Below are 22,663 nucleotides of genomic sequence, written 5' to 3'. Positions count from 1 at the left end.
TACAATAAAAAATGAAGTCTTTATTCTTTTGGCTCAACTGTAATGTGGTTTACTGTTCTTTATGGTAATAGCATTTTCCTGCATGCAGTTCACCGACACACAAGTCAATATTTTTGTAAAAGGAGGAGTCAACATTGAATTTTTGCTTGTGTAAGGAACACAAAATGTCCTGATGTGATCAATTATACAAGTTTTCTATTTAATTCCTGTGGAAAAAAAAAAAACATTGTGGATCCCATATTATATTTAGAACAGTTCTAGTGCAGCATGAATCAACAAGAATAAGAATAGTCTATGTAAACAAACACTGGTAAAGATTTCATGAATAAAAAGACTACCTTGAAACTTCTGATGCAGGCAGTGCTAGAATTTTAAACAAATCCTCCCCACCACATTTCAATTACAAGTTATATCTATTTGGAAGCAAGTGCATTTTGGACTCAGTTTGAAACTTATTTCACATTAAAATGTGTGCAAAAATACAGTACTAATAAAAAAGCAGAAACCTAAAGCTACCCCATTCTTTCCTTTGTTTCTTATTTTGTGAAGTTCTTGAATTAAAAAGTGCTATGGATAGAAAGTAATAAAAGTGACAGTAACATCAACCTGAAGATAATTCTCATTTCTTATTTTATGTACAAAATGCTGAAAAATAAAATAAAATGGTATTTTTTACAGTATTTATATTTTCTTAGAAAATTCCATCCATGTAGTTTTCAACAGATTAAGCAGTTTGCAACATATCCTGTACAGTCGGACTATGCACCGTACAGTAGTCACTTAAAATTTTAGAATGCAAAGCAAGAAGCTCTTAAATAACTGCAAACTATTGCTTGATGTTGTGAAAGGATGATGACCAATTGAACAATTTATTTCACTTAACCACTGAGCTATGGCTTCCCATATTAGACTCTTAACAGTGGAAGGAGTAAAATTACAGCAGCAAAGGCAAGATAAACATGCATCAGTGATAGCTTCCAAACTATCTATAATGGTACAGAATACTTCATATTATCTGTTGAGAGCTTGCAAATTACATTTACTGTGGTACATATTTGATGCAATAAATATTGTGCACATGTCATTATTTGTTTGCTCAAACATGCACCACGGGATAAAATAACTATTTACATAGAGGGTACTTTTTTAATCAACACATACAATGTCAACCTTGCTGAGAGCAGAAGATGGCTAAATGATACTGCAGGGTGAAGCAGAACAACTTCATAATCCTTAAGTTTTTGGTAAACTCAATTTCCCAAGGTCAGGTAAACTGTTTTCCGCAGAAGAATACATAGAAGTGGACTCTATGTCCCTTGATAGAATTTTTATGCATATGTTAAATGACATATGAAAAAATAAAACATCTGTTCTATTATTGTAGACTCTATGGGACTTTACAGGCACATTAAGATTTGTCTGGATGAGATACTGGATGGATACTGTTATTAAGCACCTCAACATACAGAGCCACCCTGAAACATGGAAGTAGTCAGACTGCTGCTTTGTGCGACGTCATGTTTTCCCATGCATGAACTACAAGTGCAGCATGCCTTCATGCAAATCACTTCTGTCTGTACATTATAGAGAATCCGAGAGTAGAACACCTGGTCCTCATACCCCCTTCCCCAACATAAAACCCATTTACAAAAATAGTCACATATAATAGTAAACAACCTGTGAATTAAAAAATGATAAGTTCACCAACACTGATTTTTGTAAAAATATGGCAAATGTGACTGTTGAAATGCTAACAGTGGATACAATTTTTGTACTGTGTGTTTCATGTTAAACACAGAGATTTGTAGGTTTGCACCTTTTTTTTTCAACTGGTCCCTACAGTCTGGTTGGCCATTTTATCATCTCTTCAGCAGTGTCAGCTGGTACTAAAAACAACAACCTCCTGTCAAGATGTTACCCTGTTTTACAGAGTTGCAGTTTGATGACGAGAGGTCACTGTCTTGCTATAGGCACTGACCTTATATATATATATATATAATAATATATATATCTATATATGTAAAAACTGACAGTTTGGCATGTACCTCCTACAGGAGTCCTGTTGACACAAACACATACTTTTTCAGGCTGTAAACAGTTTATTACAAACAGCGTTCTATGTTACTTTTTACTTTCCCTGCTGTCTTTACCTTTATCTTCTTTTTCTGATTTGTCTTTTTCATATTTATCCTTGTCTGGCTTTGTTACACTGTCATAAGAAGGTGGGGAGGTTGTGGATGGGGTCATATCTGTTTTTTCTGGAGTGGAGTTCTCATTTAGTTTATCCATAATCATATCTTCTTTCATGGGCAGATCATCTTCCTCTTTACCTTTATCCTGACTAAATATACATGATACTTTTTTGACTTTTTGCCTTAAAAGGTGACGTCTGTAAGCACGCTGAATGATGACAGCAGACACCTCCTCCTGCTTTCGCTTCAGTGTGGTTGTAATTGGTTCATAGGAGACTTTAGAAGGATTGGCTGCCATAAACCGATCTTCCATCTGTATTCTGAGGGCGTCCATCTCCCCACTTTCCCCCAACACACGCTTTGTGAAAGCAAACAAGATGTCAAGGCAGTGAATTCTGTCACCGCTCACCATGGGCAGATCCATTGCAATAAGCTGCACCTTGTTTGGTTTTGCTATGAGAAGAGGTGGATCTAATGAAGCTGCAAAATCTGATAATTTACTGAACTCTATGAATTGTGTTGCATCGGGATCGAACTTCTCCCAGACTTCATAGAACATCTCAAAGTCATCCTCGCTCAAGGGTTCAGCACTTTCTTCAGTTGCAACACTGAAGTTCTCCAAAATCACAGCAATGTACATGTTCACCACCACCAGGAAGGATATGATAATGTAGCTGACAAAGAAGAAAATCCCAACGGAAGGGTTGCCACAGTCACCTTTCACAGAGCTCCCTGGATGATCTTTATGAGGGTCACAGTCTGGCTCCCCACTGTTCAGAATTGGGGCGAGCAAACCGTCCCAGCCAGCGGATGTGGTGATCTGAAACAGGCAGATCATGCTGTTGCCAAACGTCTCAAAGTTGAACATGTCATCAATCCCAACTTCCCTCTTGACATAGGCAAAGTTGGACATGCCAAATATGGCGTAGATGAACATGACCAGGAAGAGCAGCAGCCCAATGTTGAACAAAGCAGGAAGAGACATCATCAAAGCAAAAAGCAGAGTGCGGATTCCCTTAGCGCCTTTAATGAGGCGCAGGATTCGACCGATTCTGGCAAGCCGGATGACTCTGAATAGTGTGGGAGATACAAAGTACTTCTCAATCATCTCAGCTAAGAACATACCTAGAAAAAATAAAGAAGTTAAATCAGTAAAGTGTATTATTGCATTTAAAAGCCACTGCTAAAGATATATTCTACAAGGGTTGTAGAACTTTAAGAAGACTAAGATACTTAAACAGATTTTTAGGAATTAGCCATTCAGTTTTCTTCACAAAACCTTTGTGTTTGGTATACTTTTTTAGGACAAACTGATAACTAGTGTTATCAATTAGTATATTATCAAATGCTGAGATCAGGGGAATACCCTTTTGTTTAATCGTAACAAAAATAATCAGTTAATCTGAAGAAAGATCATGTGCACAGTAGTATTAAAATTCCATGTAATCAAGTTAGGTTATTCAAAAAAATACGTCTATTTGAAGAGAACTGCAACTTCTTAATCATACATAAAATAACATGAACACAGGTTTATTACTACTGACAGAAATTAAGAACATAAAGAAACTGATAAAAAGGTTTGTTAAAATTCACAGATGAATAAAAGAATTGAGCATTGTGTTATGTGCCTCAAAGCAGAAAAATAACTTTTTAAATACAAAAATAGCAAAACTGATTTGCATATTAAAGTGTACTTAAAAGTTAAAATGATACAATCTTTACTCAAGTTCTTTCAAGTTTGCTGCTCTAGATAAAGCAAAGATTAGTGGAGTCATTATTTGCTACCACATCCACTTCAGCTCTGCTTATCCAGTGCTCACTCTAGTTCAGACACAAAGCCTCTCAGGATCAAACAAAATGGAAGTAAGCAAAGTGTTTTACCCTGCTTTCTGGGGTGCATGTTTCCTACCCTCACAGTAGTCCCACACAAAATTTGCTCTTGGATTTTGGATGGCTGGACTCTTTCACCTGCAACTGTCACTGTAATTTTATATCAAAATTGCCTTTCATGTATGTGTAGGAATCTCTGCTGATTTTAACATAAAGATCTAATTTCAATCAATAAAAAATGTAAGAGTTTGTGAAATCGCTTGCTGAAAAATTCTTACCATATTTTGCAGTTATCTAATGTATAAGACTTTCTAGTGACAAAGTTGAACCAAAATATAAATAGATTTTACATGCCAAAAAATATTTCCATTTTCACATAATTATACAGGTCATAAAAATTAGTTGCTCTTACCTACTATGGAGAGAATCACAACCACAAAATCAAAAATATTCCAACCTATAGTAAAGTAGTAATGACGAAGTGAAATCAATTTCAGGACAAATTCTCCAGTGAAAAGTACGATAAACACCAGGTTAATCCAATATAAAATGTTTTCCATGTCTTCACTCTGGTCATCTGTTTCTACCATCATTGTGACCATGTTAAGGCAGATAAGTATCATGATACTGATATCAAATGCTTGTTTTGTTACAAAATCAAAGACCATGCCTTGGAATTTGTTCTGTTGTAGCAGAAGAAAAAGGGAAAAAATGGTATTTCAGATTAATAAGGCTTTTCTTATATAACATATTTTTTAGTTTACAATTTATTTCAGCCTAAGGCATAATAGAAAAAGTCCAATTTTTAAACAGTTGTAAAAATACAGAAAATATTTTTATTCTTACTGCTGGTCGAGGTATAGGCTTTTGTGGTTTCTTTGAACCCAATTTTTTCATTGCATTGTAGTATTTCTTCTGTTCTTCTGTCATAAAAATATCTTGACCTCCAAAGTAAACCCAAGAGACAAAAACTGGTTACAACCATGTATCTTTATTGATTACTTATAAGTAATACTAATGATCACTCTTGTTCACATTCTCATCTGTGGGAAAATTTAGGACAGACATAAAAATCCCTTTTATGATTTTTATATTATGTATTAAGCTATAGAAAGTGTTGAGTTCAGTAGCTGGAACACAGATACCCTTCTAGGCAGTGCTGACAAAGCACAAAGACTAAAGAAGATACGAATAAAGATAATACAATGTTTATTACCAAAGTTCAGAAATTTATACTGCTGAGTATACTACCTTCTGTGACATGAAGGAAGTATAGCAGAGTTTTGATAGCTACATTTAGCTATTTCAATTTCGCCTTTTTATGAGTCAATTAAGGCTTCAGTCTCAAATCCATATCTTTACAAAGATGACATTGAGTATTTCAGTAACCATGGAGAGTCATAGATTGTCACTTGTCCATCAAAACCTCATCAAGCCAAACAATAAGCATTAATAATTTAATGTATTTACTATGCAGTGCTCTTAACTAATTTATGATTAAAAATTTTATGAATAAAGTTGTCATCGGTGGACCATAAATAAGAATTTTTTAATGTTTTTTTCAGAATAACAATGAACTACTTATCTTCTTTTTCTGCTGGTTGAAATTGTCTATGATGACACCAATAAAGAGGTTCAAGGTAAAAAATGATCCAAAGATGATAAAGATGACAAAGTAAAGATACATGTACAGGTTATCTTCATACTTTGGCTGATCCAAAACCTGAAAAAAGGCATAGAAACTATGCACTAGTTTAACAGTGAACAGAAAATATCTGCTGCATAAAATTTAGGGCTCTATCACTGGGACCTTTGGTTCTTATGGTCAAATCCTGACATATATTCCAGTGATCTTCAATCTAAAATTAGTTACATTCTTGGAAAAGGACTTTGCTATCAAACCTGATATTTCATTTAAAAAAAAAAAAAAAAAAAAAGTAACTGGCCCATACGAATGTAGAATAAATACTGAAAACACAGTTGGTTTAAACTAGCAAAGTTCCACCTGTGTGAGTGTATAGACAACCAGAAACACCAGGTTTTACATCTGCAGAATTATCTGTAAATCTTGTGGGAGGCTGGTGTTGTGGGCTTGTGCAGATTTCACTGCTACAGGTGCTTAGGATACTGCACAGGATTCAGGAAGAGAGACATCCAAGCCATGTTTAGACTAAACATATTTTCTTGGTATAGGTATGTACTTCCATTATACTACAACAGACCTCCTGCTGTGAGTGCAGCTTACCAAAAAAAGATGGAGTTTTATGAGTATAGTTTATTCAATTGTCTACTTAGAAGTAGAGGAAAACTTGCACCAAGGCAACAAGAGGCAGGCCAAAGGGTAAGAAAATGTAAAGGTCTAATTAAAAATAAACACTGTGCCCTAAAAAAAGGAGTCAGGCATCTTGCAGAGCACTATGAAAGTCTTAACTATAAATAAGATCAGTATTACAAAAAACCCCCTCTCTGTATCGGTGTCTGTTTCCAAATATAAAGAATGGCTCAATGCATAATGAGAGGAGGAAAAGGTATTTCATGGCACCAAGTAAGTGTGTTGTAGGACTGAGGAACTGTGATTCAAGTGTACCATGAGAACATGTAATCCTTTAGGACTGCTCCTCTGCTTTCCTCATTTCTTGTATTTTTCCCATAGTTTCCATTTTCTTTAACTACAAAATTATAGTGACACTTTATTCTTTCATGTTTACTGTAATTTCTGAAAGATGTTAAAATTACATTCTCAAATCTTGGAGCTCATACAATCAAAATGGAGTCAAGGGACTATACTTACATTACGAGAATCCACAGCTGCGTACATGATGTCCATCCATCCTTTAAATGTAGCCTATAAAAAGAGCACAGGTGTTTAGGTCACACTTTTCCTGGAAAATGGCTTGTCAGAAGCATTTTTTAGGAGCTGAAGACTAAGTGTCTTTAGTACTCATCATAAAAACCAGCAGAGTGCAATCCTAATAGCTGACTCTTGCCTTCTATTGTATGTTTTATTCATGTACGAGAACTGCAAGCCAATTCTAATATCTGACTATGGAGAACACAGCATCTATTAAAAACTTTTGTCTATTATGAATAATATCTGATATAAAAGGGGTTTTTTCTGTGCATGAGCATTAGAGGTTTACTTGATGCAGATTCAATGCAGCTAAGGTGTATTGGGTTTGAATTATATATTTTGTCTCATAGCCAGTATATTCTCTAGGCTTTGTATTATTTCTGTAGAGTCTGGATTTATCCCACACTTCATAATTCAAACCAAGAGTTGAGAGAAAAAAATTCTAAATAAAAGAAAAAAAAAAAAAAACCCACCAAAAAAACCCACCCAAAACTTTTTACTGTTACAAGTAAACAAGAGTGATATAGAAAGAGACATAGAAATTAAGGACTGGTGACTTACCACTTGGAGCAGAGAAAGGTAACCAAGGCCTACATTGTCAAAGTTAACCTTCACATTCTTCCACCGGGCAGTTTCATTGTTTTGTATGAGCTCCTCACATTGACTGAAGTTGTTAATTTGGCTGATATCAAATCTCTCATCGGTTGTTGTGTTAACACAGTAGTAAAACTTTCCAGCAAATAGATTTACTCCCATGATACTAAATATCAGCCAGAATATAAGGCAAACAAGAAGCACATTCATAATGGATGGAATTGCTCCTAACAGGGCATTCACCACAACCTGGAGTACAAATGAAACCGAAGAGAGGCACTGTAAGAACACAGGCACCAGGATTGTACAAATGCTTCATCAGCCTCTCTCAAATGTAATATGCTATTATAATTCTGTGTTATACTTCAATTGTTGAGAGTAACAAGACAGAAAAGCAGCATAGAGAAAAGATAAAATGCCAAACTTAATTAGAAGGAAAAAATACAAATAGTAGCAAATGGTAGCTTTAAATAATGTGCAAAATAAGAAAAGTTTTAAAAAATAGTAAAAAGAAGTATTCATCAGTGTTTTGTAGAATATTTACCTAGTGTATGTCTGCAAAACCATAATAATTATAATCTCTAACTGAATCAAACAAACCAGATTTTTAATATTTCATGTTTACTGTACAAACAAATCCGAGTAAGTTCAAATATATTACTGAGCAAATTTCTAATTGAAATGAACTTTGAGTCTTCAAAAATAAAACCCAATGATGTAAGCATGTTCCTTTGGATGTTTCCATATAGAATAAGAAAAGTAGAAATTTTCTTGTTCAAAAAGTAGAAATTTCCTGTTCAAACTACTGAGTATCTAAACACACCAGAGCTGTTAGTGTTCAGGCAACTGGCAAATAAATCTTGAAAAAGAGACTTGATTTAATTCCCAATTGAATTTTGGGAAAAATCAGGATTCAGGAAAGAAAAATGAGAAAATGAGTTAATGTGTGATGTTGAGCAATGATTAAAAACATGCCAGAATGAAAATAAAACACTAAGGAAAATAAAATTTGGGAGAAAGTAGGTCCATTATGAATGAGAGTTATTCATTTAATGATGGAATTGGTGATGCTAAATTAGTTAATTCCTATTTTAAATCTCTCTGCAAATAACTCTGACAATATATAATTTGTTAACTATAGGGCACTGCCACCAACTTTGCCAAAACAACTGAATCAGAGTCTTAAAACTTAGTGAAGTTTGCTTTTTTTTTTATTTAAATGCTAAAATACTAGCTATTACTTTGATAGGCTTTTTTTAAATTAATTTATTTTATATGATGTAAGTACTAGGGTAGATCCTCTAGCATAATAAACGTATTGTTTCTTTTTGAAATACAAATATGTAGTGAAGGTCTATAAAGTACTTTGTCATTACAGTTATGTCTTCAACTAATACCATCCACAGATTCAATGAATTATAAAATTAGTAGTCCAGGTAGATGGGCTTTCATTCCTTGCCCGTTTACAGAACAAAAAATAAACCCTTTGAAAATCAGATAGGTGATGAGCCATCATGTGTATTATAAAGTAGAATTGGGATGAAGGAAAGGAGAAATTCCTGTTTTACTTTCAGGGCTCCATTCCTGCCAAAACACTACCTCTTTTGGATGTTACATACTTTGGACAACATTTGAGAGCCTATAGCACTTCAGTGAAATTGTTGTTTTATTTAAATTTAGGAACTGGATCAAATGAAGGTTCTTTCAATGTGAACTACGCCATGACTCCATAAAAGCACAGAATGGTGCGTGAAGTCCACCAAATCTTTCATGCTTTTTTGTTTGTACCTTTTTTCCTCCACATATTGTAAATCAAATGTTTTAATAAGTTGTTATTTCTAGTGGGGAAATTTAAAATAAATCAGAATATTTTCTTAATCATAATAAAAACCTCCTTAACAGTACTTGTTATAAATTAGTAAGTAATAGTAATAGAGAATTTTATAAGTCAGCAGCTGGCTAGAGAGGATTCCCTAACTGATGGATAAATCTCTGCGATTTCAATGGTGTTGTCTTATGTTGACAACCTTGTACTCAGCACTGTGAACCACATGACTGTGAAAGGCCATAAGATGTTGTTTGACCTAAGCAAATGAACAGTCTAATAACAATGCTGAATTAGTTTAAATTGAAAAATCATGAACTCACTTATTTTTACAGCAATTTGACTGGAACAATAAATGGCAAGATATTTTTTTCCCAATTTGGGAATATTTATCAATTTTTTTTTCCAATATATAGTTGCCTTTTAAAAAAAAAAAAAATTGAAAGTTATCTCAATTCTTCTACTCAAAAAATATAAGTAGATTTCTTAAATGTAATAATATCATCCATCAGGAACGATTCTTGAGGTATAAAAGGAGAGTTAATGAAGTGAAAATATTTGTCCTCGAGCTTTCAGTCTCAGTACACCCAAGATTTTTGTTCCTCTTTCTGCTGCAGCTGCAGGTCCAGTCATTATTTAATTGCTGGATTTCTACAGCTGACCTACTTTCTCTGGGATTAGTTTGAGTCCTGAAGCTATAGAGCTTGTGATATGAATCATTTGAAGACACTCAAAACATATGTTTGAGCATCACTGAAAATACTGATCCCGACACCTTCCAGCTTCCACTGGTAGTAGGGGTGCGAGAAAAGGGGGCTAAGCCTGACAGCAAATGAAAGCAGGGAAGCATAAGAAAGACATCAAACCCCATGTTTTCTAGCTGAAAGAAAAAGGTATTAGTGTCCTACACCATATAGCAGTGAGTGATACTGCTTGGAACAGAGCATGGACAGATTAATTATATTCCCACAGGCTATTTCAATGAAGTACCAAGTGCAAATTAAAGTACAACTTTCCTAGCAATAACAGTGGTGGGAAGAGGCAGGGGAAAAAAAAGTATCATGTTTTTCATAGGGGCAATTTTTTTATATTAATTACTAGTTTGAGTGTGCACAAGTCTAAATCCTAGAGAATAGTATAGTGAGTTAAAAATTTGATATGTATTGAACAGAATTTCCTGTTTGTGTATGGAAATTATAATGCTCAAGGGAAGTAAATTGAAGCATCTATGCTAATTTATGCATTGTACTGTATTGTCATATTTTCAGTTCATACATCATAAACACTGATTGAGTGATTATGTTATGAACACATATCTTGAATTTCCATGTATCAGACTTTAAAATGCTCTCATACTAATCTCTTCAGCAACTTGAGCAACTGTATTTTTAAAGATGATAAACTTGGAATTAATTACTTTAAATAAGGCAAAATTCCTTACATCTATTGGATTATTTCAATGGTTAATTGCCTAACTAAGGAACTATAGGTCACATTTCTAGCCCTAATTAATCTAACTTCATCTACTACTTTTTATTGTATTTTTTGCTAAACTCATAAATCTTCTCCTCAACTGGGCATTGTACAAAGTGATACAGTTGGCAGATCAGGATCAAATCCATAGGTGAAGTTTACACCAACATGGAAGTCATGGGATTGACAATTACCCTTATACCTTCATGACAAGGTTATTGGGTTTTTTCCATGCAACAGTAAATTGCCATATACGCAATTTTGTTTTGCTAATCGTTGTCATAAAAAACTCCCAACAGTTAATGTGGTTTTAGTGAGATAATACTGATGCTTTAGACAGGCCTTAGCTCTGATATAAACATCCCAAATTTTCAAATTTGCTTTAGTAAAGGTCCAGAATTTTTTGGAGGCAAAGAAATATTATTTCCTGTTTGAACTTATAACATTTCACCAAAACCCATTTCTTTTTTGGTTGAAGTCTTCTCCTACTTTCCACAGAGAGCATGACATTTTCTTCAGAAGCTTACCAATTTGTACATGACTTACAAATTAGCTAATCAGCTTATCACCTGGTGTGCCAAAGAATAGTGATTGCAGGAGGGAGCTCACACAAAGATCCCTTTTAATTATGGCAGTAGGGTTCCAGTTCAGGTGCATCTGCTGATGCCCACTATGGCAGTATGTCCAAGAGAGGCAGATGGACCCTGAAGGTGTAAGCCAGACATCTTCCCGTGGCTGGAGCTAGAAATATCTACCATATCTGGTTGTTTACTACTGCCTCTGAGAGAAACATTTCTAGGGCTTTTGAGTCAGAGCAGAGTACATCTGCTATGTGTGGGTCTTTGTCCATTACAGTGCACTAAGGAAGTGATTTAAACTAACCACTTTGACTTTGCACTGAGACAGGCTGAATGCACTCTGTTGGGAGCTGAGGATCTCAGCTGTGGTAACTGATACAGTGATAACAAACAGCTGGGGACAGTAACTTCTCAAATATACAGCAAAAGTCTAATATGTTTTCAGACTGCTTAGTGCTTTATAGATTATAATCAACATTTTACAATCAATATGGAAATCAGTAAGCAACCAGAAATCATAAAACCAGCTTGATCTCTGATATGCCAGAAAAGTTTTCTTAAATAGAATGCAATTGTTTTAATATGAAAGAGAGCAGGTATTTTAATAGTGCCAATTTACTTATTAACATACAAATTAATTAAAAAACTTTTAGTTCTAAAAGACGTTCACAATTTATATATACAGAAAACTATGTTAAAATACAGGCACTATGTAAAATAGTCTAAACTGGTACAAAATACACAGGTGCATGCATACATGGGTGTATGTGCACACTCTTTTAAGAGGAAGTATTGGAGTTTTTTTAAACTCTTCTGACTATAGCAGGATGTGTTTATATAGGATAAATTCAGTAATATTGCATAGATCCATGCAGTTGATAAATCCTTGGGCCCTCCATGAAAATATGAAAAATGGTGAAAGGCCAAGGAGCCTCATTCAGTGTAACAATATGTGCAATAACACATGAATTCATATAAGCAGATGAAGCCTTTTGCTTATATGTTAGTGATAAATGTGAAATATATAGGATGGTAGTGTAGCATTTCTGCATGGATTGATCGTTGATTATTCTGCATGCATTGTTTCCGTGGATGCATGCATTATTTCAGATTCTTTCACGTTGTCTTACCCTCATCCCTTCAAATCGCGACAAGGCTCTTAGAGGTCTCAAAGCTCTTAGTGTCCTAAGGGATTTAATCGCACCAAGTTCTGAGTAGCCCAAGGCATTGGCTGTTAAGCTAACCAAAGAGACCTACACAAAAACAGAAAGGCAATATTGCTCATTCATCTTTATATCCTTCCAATACATATGGTGGGAATGATGTGTGCCCTGAACTTCTCAAGAAGATTCAAGGCTGGACCTCTTTCTCCAGGAAACCCTCTATAATGCAGAAAAATCTTAACGTCAGACAAAGTAGAATAAAAGTATGTTCTAGGTACCTGTTGATGAAACCATGTTGGTAGAACGGTATAAAAGTGCCTTCTATATTCACATAAACCAGTCAACATTTGGTGGGATTTAAACAAAAATGAAGTCACATGCAAAAACAAAACACCCAAAAGCTGGGTGAATTGGAATGGACACTTCCCATGATATCTTCAGAACTTGATGAGAATGTAAAAGCTCTCAAAAATCATATCCAGACCTTGTTTTTGGTCAAATGTAACTTTCTAGTGTCCAGAAAAATCTTATTCAACAGCCATAGCTACCAGTGCTGTTCAGATTTAACCAGACTAATCAAGACTCAGAACCAACTGTTTGTTAGACAATGGTAGAGGCTTCACTGTTAGGGATATCCACACTTCATTACATTCCCTGTGACTCCTTTAACCACTTCATCAATTCTGGCTTGCATAACGCTGGTCTGGTCTGCAGGCAGATGAGTAAATAAACTAGAATAGCTGTAAAATAAATAATACAATTATCTTTCATCAATAATCCTTGGAATTGTATTTCTAACAGCCATTAGGAAGGAGTGGCCCTAATAAATCAAAAATAAAACCAATCACTACCTATTTCCCTCCATTTAATGCCCTTCCCTTCCATCCTTCCTGTTCTCTCAATTCCTTCATCTCCAAATTGGTTTTTTTATTATATTTTTTTAATCCCCTGACTAAAGATTAAAAAGAAGTCTTCAGATAGTAATTTTTTTATTTTAAAAATTTGCACCAAGGCAAGGTTGACATGGAAAACTAATAAAACTATTTATAAGGGTCACGGAAGTAACTAAACCACAGATTATCAAATAAGAATTAAATATTTGTTGATAAATACAAGCTCTACTTGTCATGGCAATTTACACGTCAGATGATTGAGCCAACATATGTTTTACAAAGGTACAGACTCAATCATAAAATATTATATGAGCATATAGTCATGTCATCATAGGATTTGCAGTGGTGGTCTGGATTTACAAGGTACAGTGTTTTCCAAGCTCTGTGTAGTAAAGACCTCATCATCTATCACTGTAGTTTTAGGGAGATATTTAGAAATTTCTGTAGAATTCTAGTGCTTTTCGTATTGCGCAATTGGGTGGTTTAAGACATATTCTTAACTTGCATTCCATGGGAATTACAACTGTGGAACTGAGAGATGCCTATTAACACAAACAGAAGTCAGGCTGTTGGGGATGGAAGGGAAATGAATATCTGCTAAATGGTCAAAAATTTGTTGTCTTCCATTTATGCCACCCAGTACTTTACACACATTGTTGAGCATGTAGACTTGAAATTACAATGCACTTCTCACTAGGTCTCCCTCAGACAATATGTATCTGCTCCTTGGTATTGCAGCCTTTGGAAAAACATGTGGGAACCAATTCTGAGGGGGCTCATTTATGGTTCTCTGAAGTGTCTCTTTGAGGTCACCCCCATGATGCAGTGAAAAGTGCAAGGGTACTGAATAGTACAATGGAACTGACAATCCCTAGCAGTATTTCCCTTTCATATTGCACAGAGTAAGTGACAGGACACTACAGTAATTGATTAGAATATTAGAAACAGTTTGAGAAATTGCTTCCATATACAAAAAAAAATGAAGAGGATGAACAGCATCTTTTCTATGCCACCAAAAAAAGATAGTAAAAAGCATCATTTCAAGAAAGAATTACAACTTCATAAAAATAGAGAATTTAAACAAAACATCTCTAGAGAAATAAGTATATCATTTTTTTTCCATTCTGAACAGAACAATAAACCATACTATCACAGTTAAATAGATATTTTGTTGAATAGAATAGAAATCTTATCCTGAAAACATAATATTCTGATTTTTAAAGGCTGTCATACAGAACATGAAAAAGAATACATACATCAACAATCAGGAAGTCCAGCCAGCACCATGCATTAGTGAAGTAGGTTTGAAAGCCATAAGCAACCCATTTTAAAAGCATTTCCAGAATGAAGATATAGGTGAAAACTTTGTCAGCATATTCCAGCATGGTCTTGATAGTTTTACGTTGCTCAATGTAGATATCTTCAAAAGCCTGTGAGAAACATTTTTGAAGATATAATTAAATGTCTTCACAATTTGTAGTGTCATATAGGAATGGCCAGGAAAAAAACTGAATTGAAAAAATATATATGATGATGAGGCATGTATCTTTCCCTCAAGTATAACTTTGGCTTTCACTTAACACTTTTCATAAAGCTGTGGCTAAACAATATTCATCTTTCAGCTGAGTTGAACAACAATACACAAAACTTACTGTAAGACCAATCTTGAAAATTCATTTTGTTTCCATGGATAATGTTTGTGCGGTCAGGTTTTGGTAGTGGGGGGAGCTAGAGGGGGGGCTTCTGTGGGAAGCTAATGCCAGCTGGTTCCAGGACAGGCTCACTGCTGGCCAAGGCCAAAGCAATCAGAAATGATAATAACACCTCCATGACAATATATTTGAGAAGGGAAAAAAAATATTCCACGGGTAGAATTACAGGTAGAGAAGACTGGAGTGTGAATATGTGAGAGGAGCATCTCTGCAGGTACCAAGGTCAGTGGAGAAGGAGGGGTAGGAGGTGCTCCAGGCACTAGAACTGAGATTGCCCTGCAGCCCATGGTGAAGACCACGGTGAAGCAGCTGGGCCCCTGTGGCCCATGGAGATCCACAGGGATGCAGAGATCCACCTGCAGCACGAGGAGGAGCCCCACACTGGAGCAGGGGTGTTCCCAAGGGCAGGCTGTGAATTTGTGGGAAAACCCATGCTGGAGCAGGCTCCTCATAGGGACCTGCAGACCCATGGAGAGACAAGCCCATGCTGGAGCACGTGGCCCAGTAGGAGTTGTAGGACCAGGAGGAGTGGATCAGGTTGTGCCTGAAGGCCTGAACATCATGGAGGAGGGACCCATATTGCAGCAATTTTTTGAGAACTGTTGCCTGTGGGATGGACTCACATCAGAGGAGTTCATAGAGAACTGTCTCCCGTGGAAGGGGCCCCGTGCTGGAGCAGGGGAAGGTCTCCTGTCCCTGAGCAGTAGCAGAAACAACGTGTGCTGAACTGACCATAACACACATTCCCTGTCTCCCTGCACCGCTGGAAGGGAGGAGGTAGAGCAGGGAAGGAGGGAGAGATGGGGCAAAGGTGTTTTTAAGACTTCTACTTCTCATTACCCTGCTCTGATTTTGTTAACAATAAATTCAGTTAATAGCCCTAGGCAGAGCCTGTTTTACCTGTCATAGTACCTGGTGGCTGATCTCCCCCAGGCATTATCTCAACCCCTGAACCCTTCCTTATATTTTCTATCCCTTGTCCACGTGTGGAGTTACAGAGCACCTTTGGTGGGTACCTGGCATTCAGCCAGGGTCAACTCACTACAGACAGCAAGGGCCTATTGACATAAGGATTTCCTTTGAGGGAGTTACAAATTTATATTAAAATTATATGAAGGATTTAAAAATTACTCTGTGATACAGTATTTTTGAGGAATAATTGAAACCAAACTATGCACACTAATCCACAAAGCAATCCTAAATAAAGAGAACTGTCTTGTCAAAAGAAAATGTATACATTGACAGTGAATCACTGTGCATTGAGCCAAGTGTAACAAGACTATTAAATTCAGCCCCTGCTATGAGAAACTAATTACATCAATACCTACTCAGGGCACCTGATTTAACACCATTCTGTAAAATATCTCATGGAATTGTGTTGGTGCCTTCCTCCTCAGTTTGACAATTTGAGTTGCTGCTGATAAGTTCATGGCTCAGCTGTGTTTTTATTTAAATGTGTATTAAAAAAAAAAAAAAAAAAAAGAAGAAAAAAAAAGCTATTATGACCAATATTAAGACATGTGAACACCAGTCTGACAAAACTAATTTCTTATCTCCATTAACACTACATTTTGAACTTCCCAAACAATTTGTTTCACAGCCCACAAGGAAATTCTATTATTATGTGTCCTACAATATATGCCAAATACATGTAGATATCATCAATTGGATATCAAATTCTAATTTGTTACCTGTAGCTATGTGATTAACTGCAATTTTAAATGCTTTCTGTTTAAAATCACAATAGTCAAAACAGTTCCACACTTAATTTACCAGAGCACCGCTGCTGAGAAGAATCATGAAGACTATGAAGGTCTCAAACCAGTTGTGTTCAACAATCTTATAGCAGGTTTTCCTAAGATTCCACCAGATTTTCCCCTTTCCTTCTTCTACACTGACTTGACAGCATTTGAATCTCCGTACACACCCTAAATGTGATAATAAATTTTGAGATGTCAGAATAAAGTAAATATTTATTAGGAATCATGACAAATGGCAATCATTTTTTGATTAGTATTTGAATTTAAAGCTCTGTATCTTTTGCAATACCTTCCAAAGAGAGAGAACACAAAAAAACAGTAAATCTGTGGCAGCAACTCTGAAATTTATTTATACAATTACAACTATAATCACTACACTTCTTTCGATTTTGAATAAAAAGAGAATCCCACCGAAGTCAACACAATTAGGTCTGTTTATCTTGTCTTTAATTTTGCTTTGCCTACCTTCTGTAAAACAAGCTTCTGGCTCTAGAACTTCTTCAGGTTCTGCTTCTGGCTGTTCACCTTCTGGAGGTAGTCCAATATCAACTGTGCTGCCCTCTGATGAACTGGATGCATTCAATTTCTGTGAAAGAAACCCCACATAATTATTTTTTTCCAGTTTTATTATTTTGAAGAAAAATCAATGTTGGAAATGTGTATCAAAATATTTTGAACGTATTCAGTGCTGTGATAATAAAAAAACTTCTTATCTGCAATCTATAATGCCAAATTGCTCTACTACAGGTGAGGTCACAAGATCAGAAACTATATAACGTGCATTTTCCCTATTGAAAATATTTTGATATTTTCATACAAGGAATTGCTGAAATTACTAGAGTATTACTCTGAGCCACACATGAGAATTTTGAAGTGAAATTTCAGTAAGCTAAGAATGGGTGCTTTCCACATTTTGTACTGTTTAATAATTCCAAATTATGTGGCTGCATTTTAGGTTACACTTCATATAGCATGTGTTAATACAAATAAATTTCCAACATCATGACCAAACCAACAGCAAGCTGCACGGATGTATTTTCATGTCTCAAGTAAATATTATTCTAGCAAGTCTGTAGAAAGTTAAATCTAAAAAGTTTGATTATAATTTTTCCATTATTGACATGAAAACACATGTTATGAGTCTAATAGGATAATTTAATTATCTTTATTTCTGAAAGAGCAGCACATTACTTTAGGAGCAGTAGCTGATATTTTGCATACTCACTTGCCAATGCATTTTCTGAATTTATTGTGCATTTTGAAACTACTTATTACTTTGGTACAGTACACATAGATGTCTAACTACTATAAAAGGCCAAAAATATTTTTTAATTACTAAAGAGAAAACAAATGCTTTTAAAACAATACTGTAATAAAATAATACTGCACCAATAAATCATAGCAGTATTATAATCCAAACCTTAAAAATTATTCTTTCACACCATCATATGATGTTGGCAACGGACAAATATGAGTACTATAATAAGTAAAAGTAGTTTGATTACAGCATTCTATGACTCTTCTAATGTTATCACTATATGGAGTATAACATCAGTAAAATGGCTGCATTGATAAGTAGCTAATCTTATAAAGGGAATGATGTAAGCAGATTTAGTAAAGAGTCTATAGGTAATTAATATTAGACAGAGATGTTCTATGATAACATTAAAGAATATATTTTTGCTGACACTTAAATCTGAAGTTAGAGGCATTATTCCTTTAAAACATTTCTGAGTAGCTTCAAATTCTTTAGAGTTTTTGTAAAGGAAATGTAAACAGTATTAGTGTGTGGATACAGAAAATAACTTGAGACATTAATGAAATTTTATATAGCAACAAATATTCAGTATGTTCTTCAAACAAACAACAACAACAAAAAAGATTCATTCCTTTCTCCCCCATTCTGATTCTATTGAATCACACCGACAATATATTGTGTTGTGATTCTGACATAAGCTTAACTTTTTTTGTGTACCACGGTTCACTCTAGAGCACATTTCAGAGGAAGGCCGAACAAATGGAAACATCTATTGCAGGGTGTATTATGCACCTAGCTTCAGCGATATCTACACACCCACTTCATCTATGCTTTTTCAAAAATCCCAGCTAAAACATTCACGTCTCATTTTTCTGCATGAGTTTTAACATCTGTTGAGGTCAGGTCCAATGTACAAAGAGATAGATGGATGCACACTTTTCTGCAGATTATTACTCACAAAATTCACATTGCAATATGTTTGAATTATAGATAATGCATGGCAGTTTGGTCATTGTGGAATACTGCCTCTAAAAAGGAGAAATCGGAAAGTATGGGATAAATACTGTAGTCCTCAAGTAAGTACCACAGCATTTAAACATCAGTGGAAGTCAATCATCAGTTTGAGGAAAGGCCAGAAATACCATAAATGCAAAGTACATTTTAAAAAATTATATATGATGTTAAAAAATACCATTCATTCATGCAATACAGTAAATAATTTTTAAACTGAGAAGTGACTGTTTCTATTACATAATGTTTTCTTAAAATGTTGCTTGCATCATTCCAATCTGGAGAGCATTTCTAGCAGAATGCTGTAGAACTAGCAGAGCAAACAAAAATTATGAACTGGCCGAACCGTAATTTTGAAAGGCCTACTGTCCATTCTTTTACAGGAAAATGAAGAGTTCAGTGACTCAGATATTATGCAGTTAGTTTAATAAGAACAAAAGGATAATGAATTCCTATCACTGAAATTGCTTAAGACTAACAGTTAACTCAACATGGAAGATTAGATATAGCCACTATAAGGAGAGATCACAAGTATCAGATAGAAAGGTAAAAAGTGATCAATAGAACTGTCAATTATCCGGAACATCAAAAAGACAATTTTATTTATGTGGGGCACTACATATGGTGAGATGTATCTTTCAAGCCTCTTCTCACTAAAAATCTGGTATGCTTCATTTACAGGGCTGTAACAATAATCACATGGGTTAAACTGAACAAAAAAATCCCCAACTGAATCAGCAGCTGATACTTGAAATGCAACAATTAAATGCCTAACTGAGAACTCAGTTACTCTTCTGTTGATGTAACAGAATACTTCCTTAGCATGCTGCTCTGTTATACCTGAACTTGGCCTCAATCAGATCAATATTTTAAGAAGAATATTATAAAAACTATTCAATAAATTCAGTCTGTAAGAATTCATCATCATTTGAGATGAACAAAAACTAGAAATTTTCAACAGTATAATTTCTTTTTAAATTTTTCTTTGTTATTTTTAACATTGAATTCATTTTATGGCAGTATGTACAAAATTTATAAAATTTAGTATTCATTAGAAACAGCTCAGAAGGTTTCATGAAACAACATCTCAAGATTTTATCAAATAAATTAAGTTCAGTGTGCTAGGAAAACTTTTCAGTAACATTTACATATTTCCACAGCAAACTTATGCTCTGGTACAAAGCAATGGACCCAGGGACTTTGTACTGATTTCTATATATTCAACACAACATGACCTGGGAAAGGACCATGTTATTGCTATTATGTTTGTCCATGCCTTAATACATAGGAAGACTTTTTCTAGCACTTACTGTGACTTGCCAGTGTTCACATATACGGAATCCAGCTGGCTAGCTAGACTACCCCTAACTGCAGACCCTGATATCTTAGGTATGTAGCACATATCCCAGTTCTTTACCTAAACATATCTGAAAGTTGTTACCTTTGTACCTGGTAAATTGCTATCTGCTTACCATCACTACAAAACTTGGATTTAGGCTATTTATTTAACATGTATATAGCTTTTTTAAAAAAATGAACCTTAGAAGCAAGATAATCATCAAACCCAAGCATTAGCTTTGATCTAATAGTAAGTCCATTTTAAGCTTTTTGTTATACCATGATTCTAAATTTCAAAAGGATTCAGTCATGCAGATTATAAGAGATTTATCAGGATCAAGCATTAGACACTTTGAGAGTTATGAAGATGGAAATTTTCTGAATAGTATGCTAAGAAAATTATTCTCAGAAAAATCTGTTTTTCAAAACATTAGAATGTACATACTCCACCTCCTTTTTGAAGAAAACAGTAAGGGGACAAAAGCAGTTACATGTTTCTAGAGCAGCAGTATACTGATTATCATAGAGATTTAAATATCTTTCACATCACATGTAATAACAGCCTTGCCAGTCATGCTTTAGTCAGCAATACAGAACAGTATGAGATACAGATTTTAGTTTAGCTTTCAAGATAGGAAAGCAGCTTGCCTATCAGAGGAGCATTGCAAAAAGCAGCAGCCAAGATTAGGTCAGGAAGTTTTTGACATAATTACTTTCTGAACTTTGACAACATTGCATAGATTCATACAATTCTGCTTCACTTACAGCCAGACCACTTTTAACTTCTAACATTTCTTTGTTTTTCCAAAGATGATAATCTAAGAGTAGCTGGACAGCTCTTAGCTTAACACTTTTAACAAAGACTGAAATTTCATGATCGGCCAGGGTGCCACTAATAGATGTTGAAATCATAATTTAAGGGACTGAATGAGCAAAGAGCAGGACAGACATAAGCAGGAAGATGGTGCCAAGAGAAACCACCATTTTGATTTTGCTTTCAATTTCCTTTCCTCCCAAATACCTGTGAAAACGCTAAATAATGGAAATTAAATTGGTTTTATTTTCTCAGTGCTCTGTGGATGTCAGTATAAAAATGAAATGTTCTGTGATATAAACAGCAATATTATATCCAAACTATCCAGTCTTTTTTGGTACGGCTAATCTCCTATAAAATCTTCCAAGTGGTAGATACCATGATTCCACCAATGTAATTAAGGGGAATCTGGATGTCACTCTTTCTAATGCTTATACAGTTAGGCCGAATAACTCTATGAGTACAAAAATCCAGAACACTGTAAATCAAAGCAAAACCATTTTGTGGTGATTTTTGGCTGCAAATACTGCAAAAACCCAGCATCCCTAAATTATAGTCCACTCTGGACTTTATTGATATTCATAATTCCTTTGATCTACTTATTCATGAGAATTTAATAAATGAAAATATTTGCAAAAACAGTTCTATGAAAGCAAAAGTATTTTAAGTAGCAGTGGAAATATGCTCCACTGGGAAAAAGCTCTCCCATCGGAACCTAATTAGAAAGGCTCTTTAATTCATACTAGCAATAGTGAACGGATATTTCTGAAACAGAGTAAGGGACTGCTGTTTGCAAATATTAATTATGAAAACTTCAGTTAGCTCTAACATGAACAACTTAATATGCACAGTGAATCACAATATGCCAATACAATATGACCAATTCACAATACAAAGCCTAAATTCTTCAGAGTATCAAAGGATTTTAAATCATGAATATTTTAAAATCAATATGCATCTTATCAGAATAATTTTTCTTTCCAAAATATAAGAGGGAAAGCTCTGGAACAAGTATTTTTTAATTCCACTGATTTACAAAACTGAAAGTAGAAACTGTCGTGTTGTGAATATTATAGCATTGTTTAATCGGTGAGATGTAAATCACAGTGAAGCTGGGGAACTTTCGGACATTTTAATCCAAACTCAGTAACTTATTTACTTGAATGCTGAACTTTATTTATTACTGATGAGATAAGAATAAGTTTCTCAAGGCAGACAATTTTAGATGCTTGGGGAGGTAATAATTTTTTGACCATAAATTAAAGAGCTGTAGTAAGCTCTTTATGGGCCACATCTTGCAATCAGTGTTCTCTTTGCACCTCTACACCTAAGGGTGAGTGTAAGTAAGAGCAGAACTGATCTCTGAATGTT

At 34.9% G+C, this 22,663-nt stretch overlaps 1 protein-coding gene across 1 annotated transcript in view; it reads right to left on the bottom strand.

Annotated features, from left to right (window-relative positions):
• Positions 1-22,663, bottom strand: part of LOC120754883 (sodium channel protein type 2 subunit alpha) — a 75,938-nt gene continuing 53,275 nt past the window's right edge. The window contains exons 18-28 of the mRNA XM_058421246.1: positions 17,337-17,457; positions 16,885-17,039; positions 14,656-14,829; positions 12,474-12,596; positions 7,435-7,716; positions 6,814-6,867; positions 5,608-5,745; positions 4,869-4,973; positions 4,435-4,705; positions 2,151-3,317; positions 1-206 (exon numbers count right to left, since the gene is read on the bottom strand). Of these exons, the coding sequence (XP_058277229.1) occupies positions 196-206; positions 2,151-3,317; positions 4,435-4,705; positions 4,869-4,973; positions 5,608-5,745; positions 6,814-6,867; positions 7,435-7,716; positions 12,474-12,596; positions 14,656-14,829; positions 16,885-17,039; positions 17,337-17,457 (2,601 nt within the window). The 3' untranslated portion in view covers positions 1-195. The remainder of the gene's footprint in view (positions 207-2,150; positions 3,318-4,434; positions 4,706-4,868; positions 4,974-5,607; positions 5,746-6,813; positions 6,868-7,434; positions 7,717-12,473; positions 12,597-14,655; positions 14,830-16,884; positions 17,040-17,336; positions 17,458-22,663) is intronic.

The sequence above is a fragment of the Hirundo rustica genome, chromosome 7, assembly GCF_015227805.2.
Source record: "Hirundo rustica isolate bHirRus1 chromosome 7, bHirRus1.pri.v3, whole genome shotgun sequence".
NCBI classification, from domain to species: domain Eukaryota; kingdom Metazoa; phylum Chordata; class Aves; order Passeriformes; family Hirundinidae; genus Hirundo; species Hirundo rustica.
Note: the sequence above shows the minus strand (reverse complement) of the source record. Positions and strands in the feature narration are given on the sequence as shown.